Raw genomic sequence first — 8368 nt, forward strand, 5'->3', positions numbered from 1 at the left:
AAGGTTGTAAAAGATACTATAAATCTTTTATTTTAGTTACTATGCAATGCCCTTCATTTTGAAGGAAATGGTACAATCAATGATCTGTACTTCTTTCTCAGGAAAAGAAGATATTTGCACTAACAATTCAACATTTACTGACAAAAGACAGCTTACAGAAAATGCTCATGGTGGGGAAAAAAATAATCATATTTTGTGATTACACTTGTTATTGTGGATGATTCCATGAAGTGTTACAATGTCAGGAATTTCAAGTGTGCATTTAAAGAAAGCTTCTATTTCATTATTAACGCAAAAGAACCATCTAAACCACTGGTGTTTGAAGTCACCCTGATTTCTTCCTATCCACAGTTAAAAACAAAATCTAATCTGAAAGTCTATGTCCATTATACAATACACCTGGCCTTATCACTGCACATTGATTTATAAGAGTAGTCAACACATACTCAATTAACAGTAGATTTCTTACAAATAGAAACTGCTGTTAGAAACAATGTATTTCCTACCTCTACTTAGTTACTAGTCTCTGATCTGTTATACAAAATTAAAATTTTGCTTTCAAAAAAATATTTGTTCCTACACGGCTGTTAGAATTATGGTTGGTGCTGTTAATTATCAGAAAAGCACAGGTGGGAAACCACTCGACAACACACTTCACACACCCAAGGACAGACCTTTGGTAAAACCTAACCAAAGGAGAAGAGAAAAAGAAAACCACTATTACATTCAAAATCTGAAATATATTCATCACATAATATTACCTATTTTAGTACTGAGAGTGGACTACTGAATTTAAGTGAACAAAACTTAGATGTTTGTCTAGGGTTTCATTTATCCAAAACAATTGAAAGTTTACTTCCATAGTCTAGGGTCCTTCAGTCTGAAGAATATATTTTTCCAAGTAAGAAAATATAGTTTTTTAATTAACTTTTGGGTATTTTCCCTGCCTACCCTGCAACTGCCTACTATGTTGGCCAGGTAAGCTCTAGAGAGTTGCTGTAATCAATACTTTGCGTTCACACAGAATCAGGGATAACCTGAAATGGTCTTCAGCTTATGTCCTTGTTCACTGCCATAGAAGGTGAACGTCTAAGTTGTGTCTTTAAAATTACTCAATCAAGGGATAATTGTAGGTTTTACTATAAAGCCTTTTCCAAGACATTCTTTGTATCAAACACACCAATACTCCAGGGAAATAAGATTGCTCATCTACATTTCCTAGCTGGAGCTACTTTTACACATCTGGGCCTCAGTCTTGCCAGCCTTGACACGCGCATAATGATATTCACAGCAGTCATCACATCAGTAGCGGTAGGTATGCCCAAATGAGTAAATTCATATAGATGATCAAGTGTTTGCACAATCAGACAGCTTTTAAAACAAATGATAATAACTTTAAATGTTAAAAATGCAAGGGAAAGTTCAAGCATGACAAGACAGACAAAGATACAGAGAACAGTCTGCAGCATGATCATCAGCTTAGTTTACAGCTACTGTGTAATACACCTCTCTCACCAAATCACTGCAGCTCCTGGATTTCCAGGGGGAAACTGGGGCCAAAGTTTGGGCGGGATTCCACAAGCCTTGTTTGGACAAGAGGCCCTTTGAGAAACAGCTTTCACAGCACTACTTGTTCTCCCCCAGCGATTATGCAACCTCAGATCCTCCATGCTTCCACCAGAGACCTCAGATTGCAATTCCAGGCCCTTATTCACAAAGAAATGTAAATATACACTTAACTTCAAGCACGTGAATAGTCTTACTGATTTTCCAAGTGGCTCAAGGTAGGGTCTGCTCACAACTTCAAACTTTTGTATAGGCTTAGGACCTTTGCTGAACCAGAAGTTCTGCAGAAGGATCACACCTGAGCACTTTTATTTCTTCTTTACCCCTATCTTCTGTCATCTACACAAAAATCTTGAAGTAGACACATACACAAAAAAGCCTGTTTTCCTGGGAGATCTTTTTCTTTAAAATCAGTCTCTAGAAATCCCAGCCTCGTCTGCAGACAGTAACTGAGTAAAGTACAGCAAAGACAAGAAGCTAAGCAGTTGTGATGTCCTTCTACAGCAACTCCTGTTCTTGCATCCAGCTCAGTACAGGTCCATGGCTTTAAAACCAGACTGCTTCGAAATGTTTGCAGTCGTGTTTTGTAGCACCTATTGAATAACACTTCCTAACCAACAGGTAGGGAAAAAGGACCCGCCTGTTAAAGATGCAACAGTTGCACCTTTATCTGCTGGAATAAGAAATCCCTGTATGGAGGTAGCCCACTTCCAGACTAAAAAAAAAATTCCAGGCTTCCCCCCCTCTTCTACTTTTGCACTAAATGGAATAGCAGGAGACAGAATAAATCCCCAAACATAGCTTGCAGAGAAATTTAAGGATTCCAAATATCTGTTTTCTTTTTAAATACTCAACACCTGTGTTCAGTAGGTGTCAGAGGAGCATATAGGTTTTACAACATGGCAGAACGCATGCCAGACACTGTTTCGCTGTGAGGCAAGCTCGCCCTTCACTCTGTCCTCGCAAGGCAGTGCAAGCTCTGGGATTCTTTGCTAAGGCCCTATGCCTGGGGGAATTTATCCCAAAAGGCATGACCGGTACAGAGAAGCACCAAGATCAGCACAAGACACGATTTCAATTGCTCAAAGAAGCTTTGCTCTCCATTCCCAAGCAGATTTGGTCTTTTTTTTTTTTTTTTTTTTTTTTTTTCTTCCAAAACAAAAAGCAAAAAAGAGACCAGAAAACAAAGCCAGACTGTGCAGGGTATCTCAGAAGGAGAGAAATGGCTAAGTGTCATAGTTCTGATGTTTTAGACACAAGGGAAAAATATTTTCACAACTAGTTTACTGTTTAGTACCCTGTAGATACATAATATTTGACATTTATAGCAGTTTCTATACTTTATGACCTAGAATATACTTTAGATCACTAATGAAAAATAAACCCATTCAGAGGACTGGAAAATAATGTGCATAACAAGTTACTTTCAAATGCAAGGTTATGAAGGGATTTTTTTTAAACTTCAAAAAATATCTGTAGGAAAATATTATTTTACATACCTATATTACACAGTGAAATAAACTTTGTTATGTACAAGGTTTCAGTACAAAAGAAACCACAGCCATTTACTTATGGTCTAGGTAATCTCAGTTGTCTCGTATCAGTCAGTACGACAGAGAGATTCTCCTTCACTCTTTTTCAGACTATTTCAGTGATCATTTCATCTTCTAGTGGTTACTAGTAGTTGTATAAAACTTGTGTGCAGACATCCACATATTAACCTTATTATACTTAGATACGGGTAGTTATTTTGCTCTCAAAGCAAGGTTGCACATCTGCTTGGCAACCACAGTAACTTGAGTATAACTCAATTGCATATTGGAGGAAAAAAAAAAAAAAACACCACAAAAACCAACAACTTAGTGCAGACACCTGAGCTATAGCATTCTAAGGGACCTTGGTGTTAAACTCTCATTTGGATTTGGGTATTTCACAGCCCAAAATGAGAGCATGAGATTCATTGAGGAAACTGTATATGGTGTATTTGCATAACACCAAGAGTTATTTTTCCTCCTGAAGTGAGGATCTTTCACATATTTTTTTCCTAGCTTGTGTATTTTCAGCTGAAAAACACACAATCTATTTAGATTATATTGGCAAAGTTGCTTCATATACTCTTAACTAATCAAAAGCTGGTATCTACCTATTCTTAAATGACAAACTTCGCTCCCGTCCCAGGGGAGGGAAGGACACAGAGTACTTTGCTATTTGTGGTATAACTGTAAACAACTGCGGGGAAGACTGTATTAACCATGCTTCAAGTTCACACCACACTGTTAGTTTCCATTATTTAAATGAATTCAAGCTTATCTTCACATTCACCTCATCACTATTGTGCTTTAAGGGAAGGAATTTTGCATGAGAAACTGCCTCTAAATCAGTGTTTGCTCACACACTTCAGATCCGAGGACAAAAATCTGACAGTGCTGCCTGTGCAGGAGACCAGTTCAAGAGTTGAAAACAAGTTCAGGGAATATTCAAGGCAGGCAGTACTGCGCTTCCCCTTCCCTCCTGTTTAACAAGGGACTTCTGCAACAACTTTGGAGGCATGTCCTCTTCTCCTTTTCTCTAATGCTATAGCTCAGCTGCATACCATAAAAATTAGCAAAAAAAAAAAAAAAAGGAAACATGAAATCCCTAATAAAGAGGAAATTGCTTTGCGGTAAGGAAGGAAAAAAGGAACACCCAAACTCCCCTGCCTGTAATGCCTTCCAGCCTGTGCTCCCTTCCCATCACAGCTGTGTTTACTGTGGTGCAGAACCTGTGACACGTTCATGGCCAGAAGCACCCAGCCAAGAGGCCACCCTCTTGAGGGACAGCTTACTCAAGACATACTCTTGCATATGAGCAACCTGCTTCTACTGCCTTGATGTGCATGACCGATGCGATTGGGAGCTTTGCTATTTGCTTTAGAGGACGGCAGGCAGCCCTGTAGTGAGCACTGGCACAGCTCGGTCTCTTCCTGTAAGAGTCCCAGCACACACCAACGCGCAGACTCCTTAATCAGGGTTGCAAAACTTCCTCCTCCCCAGGGACCAGTCAGCAATAAATACATCTTCTGTCCTCATAGCCACACACTGATAGCAAAGAAGGAGGTCCCCCAGCCCACTTGCAAGTTCCTATCAATTAAGAAGGCAGCAGGCACATCAAACCCATTTCATTAAAATTAGTGGGGATTTCCTCCTTACATTTGGGGGGGGGGGGGGGGGGGGGGGGAGGGCTGGCTAATAATCCATGAAGCCTTGCACCAGCCAAGCAAGCAGCTTGTTGCAATACCAACAGGAGCCACAACTCAAGAGAAACAGGGGAAGAGATGGGAGAACAATATCCTCATGCTTCTCAGCTACTAAACTAATCATGTGCTCAGAGCTACATGGCCATGTCCTGAAAGTTGGTGGTTCCTTCTTAATAGTATTAAATACTCTTAACTTCTGCTGATAAGTAGATGTCAAAGGCATTTAGCATCTTGTAGGGTTAGGCCTACTGGCAGATGGTTGAGGGAAAGGCTATGCATGAAGAGGGCAGAGAGGAAGGGAAAGAGTTGGGAGTAGAGACAGGTAGAATTGCCCTGAGTTTTATCCTCTACAAATAAGTCAGTGGTTTTATCATCAAGCACTGAAGGAGTTAAGCACTAAAGCACAGACACTTAATCAGCTTTCCCCCTTCCTTTCACATGTGATTGGAATGAAGCTGCACCGAAGCAGCCCAAAGGGCTTATAACAGCTCAATTTCGCAGCCTTCAGTTTTAATCCCCATCACCCAGGCTAAGCAGCATGGTGGTGCTGAGGCTGCTACTCCACAGCAGTCCGAGCACCTGGATGATGATGATGGTGGTGGTGGTGGTCTTCCTCCTCCTCTTCCTCCTCCTCCGCAGCCTGCAGGTGGCTGGAGAGCTCCTGGATCACAGCAGCCCTACCAATCTGGTCGTTTCTCCTCTTCTCCATAATCAGATCCTCCAGGCTCTGAAATTCCAGTGTGTGGCTGCGCTTGTCACCCAGCCGGATCTGCAATCGGTAGGGCTGCTTGCCTATGCGCAGCTCCCCGCCGATTTTAAACTCCCGCTTGCCGTACCGGCACCAGGCAGCGAAACACTCAGAGTTTCTCCAGCTCAAGTCCCGGTCCTTGCAACCCACCTGCTCCAGGGCATTGCGCACCACCACAGCCGGGCTGAGGGGTTTGTAGCGGTACAGCTGGTTGGCAATGCGGCCCCGTCTCCCCTGGCTGGCATCGGTGAGGAAGCTGTTCACCACCTCCAGCCTATGCAGGTGCACCACTTGAAAATCCCCAACATAGACCACCCAGTGCGGATACTGGGCCTGGCACACAAACTCCACCAGGTCACCCGGTTTGCACCTATTCAGCAGGTTCTCTGGAGTGTAGGTGCTCAGATGCCCCCCGCCTCCTTCATCACCCTCCTCCGGCAGCGCGTCCTCCTCAGAAAAGCTCTTCTGGTAAATACACTCGTCCCGGTAATAGACTGAGCACTCCACCTCGTGCAGCTGGGGATCGTAGGGCTGCAGGGCAGGATTCTCACCCCCCAGGTCATGCACCGAATCCTGCTGCTGTTCCAGCTCATCGTCATCATTTGAAAAGATGTAGGAGACCCCGATCCTGGGCCCTTCATCCCTGTCCATACCTGTCGGGTCGGCTGTGGGAACTTCCTTGTAGTTCAGATGGGTCAGCTTCTCCACCTGGTTCCCCATGCCCGCTGCAACGACAGACACACAAGCGGGGCCATGAAGGGTGGAGGGGTGGCAGAGCAGGGCTCCCCCCTCCACGCAAAACCCCCCACCCCTCCCCGCTGCCGCACAGCCCCTGCGGGAGCCCCCGGGGGTTGCACGACCCCCTCGGGGAGGGACAGCGGTGGCCGAAGGGGGCATGCGGACACCCCCCCCCCCCCCGCAGGGAGGAAGGCGAGGCGGCACCGCCACCTGTTAGGCGGCGGCGAGGAAGAGGAGGAAGGCGCCGGGGGAGCGGGCAGCCACCGAGCCACCTGTTTAAGAGCTGAGGGGGGGGAATGCTGCAAACGCTGGAAGAAATCTGGAGGTCCGAACTGGGGACGGCCGAGTTGTTCCCCCCCCCCCCGAGAGCCGCGTACCTGCCCGCCGCCGGCCAGGTGAGCCTCCCTCCCCCACGAACCTCCCCTTTACCGTGCCCTCCCCCGGCACCGGGCGGCTGCAAACTTACCCGGCGGGGAAGGCAGCGGGGCGGCGGGAGCGGCTCTAGGGCGAGCGGGCGGCGGGGCGGCTGGGGCTGGTGCTGGGCGAGCGGCGCGGCTGGATCATGGCCCCGGCCCGGCTCCGCGCTCCCCGCGCAGCAGCAGCGCCCGTGCGCCGCTCCGCCGGCACTGGGGCTGTGCAACAAGCGCCGGAGAGGCACGGCCGAGGGGAGGGAGGCTGGATCCGGCTGCGGACGCCCCGGCGAGCGCTCAGCCCCCAGCATTTAAAGAGGCAGCTCTTTTTTTTTTTTTTTTTTTTTTTTTTCCTCCCCCCCTTTTTTTTTTTTCCTCCCCCCTCCTTCCCTCCCTTTCCTCCTCCCCGCACCTTTTTCCCCTCTCCTCTTCTACACGCCAAGCGCTTTGCTCCCCCGCCGGAGCTGATTGGCGAGCGTTGGTCGGGCGGCAAGGGCTGCCGGCGCCGCGGCTGCAAAGCTCTTCGCCGTGCTTGGCAGCGGGAGCGGGTGTGCAACACACTCTCACCCCCCCCCCTCTACGCACACACACACGGCCCCTTTAAGGGAACGGTGCCATGCGGCAGCCAAACCCGCCAGTTGGGTCATGGGGGGGGGGGGGTGGGGGGTGTTACTGGGAGCCGGAGTTTGCTCGGGACGGCACCGAGATGCGATGCTAAACCCCGGTGCGGGGTCGTGGGAGTCGCGGGGAGGGGGAGGCAGCTGCCGGCGGGGGAAGCGCCCGCTCCGCGGCCCCTCTGCGCGGGGGCGCCGGGAGGTGCCTCCGCGGGGCCGCAAACAATAACAGGGAAGTTGTAAAGCGAACAAAATCAAAGAGCCCGGCTCTCCTGGGCGGACTTAGTGCCTTCGATGCCTCCATGAGCGGAGCCTGTAATTAGTTTTATTAATTTCTTTCCTTTCCGACTCCAAGAGATCGCTCTCTTTTTCAATATAGAAGATTATGATTTTTTTCCCCCTAGAAAGGCATTATCAGAACTGGTGGGAATATTTTTTTCTTTCTGTGTTTTGGAGAATGCAAAACAATATTCTGCTTTTTCATTAATGCCTAGTTAGTCTGCTAGGTGGGTTTATTATTCGTACTATTTTAACATGCCGTGGTAAATCCATGCTGTTAAAATATACTACAGAGATAATTTATGGGAACTACGAGTAATGTCTTTAATTTTGTCTCATGTATTCCCTTTGTCTGTAGTCTTGTAATTTATAAACCCAACTGCACACCGCTGTTTTGAGGATTCGCCAAACAACAGCGAATGAAGGAACAAATGTAGTGTTACCAAGGTGCTGGGCACTGCCCACGGGCTCAAAGAATACCTTTTCCATCAGATTATATGCCTCTGTGGTTTCAAATATAGGACCAGCCCTTTGGGGTGGGGAGAGGAGCTGGGGCTGGGGCGATGCACGCTCTGCTCTGCTTGGGCTGGCGGGGCAGTCGGAAGCAATTGCAGCAGGTGACTGGCAGCCGCATCAGGACCTTATTTTGCTTTGAATTCACCTGGTGGCTCTGTCTAGGGGAGTGTTTTAGAAAACTGAAAAGCACGTCAGGTGTGTGCTTTTGAAATGACTCTTCCAAACACCCAACCACCACCCGCACCCCCTACCACACTTTGGT

At 47.2% G+C, this 8368-nt stretch overlaps 1 protein-coding gene across 1 annotated transcript; it reads right to left on the reverse strand.

The window, feature by feature from the left end:
- Positions 1-5357: 5357 nt before the first annotated feature.
- Positions 5358-6841, reverse strand: LRATD2 (LRAT domain containing 2; the record flags this gene model as incomplete). The annotated part of the gene is made up of 2 exons (XM_082480085.1): positions 6754-6841; positions 5358-6274 (listed from the first exon to the last, which is right to left on the reverse strand). Exon 2 carries the CDS (start codon positions 6267-6269, stop codon positions 5358-5360), a length of 912 nt encoding a protein of 303 aa, XP_082336211.1. The 5' UTR covers positions 6270-6274; positions 6754-6841.
- Between the last annotated feature and the right edge of the window lie 1527 nt (positions 6842-8368).

This window comes from Vanellus vanellus (assembly GCF_965231255.1).
Source record: "Vanellus vanellus genome assembly, chromosome: 2".
Classification (NCBI taxonomy): Eukaryota; Metazoa; Chordata; class Aves; order Charadriiformes; family Charadriidae; genus Vanellus; species Vanellus vanellus.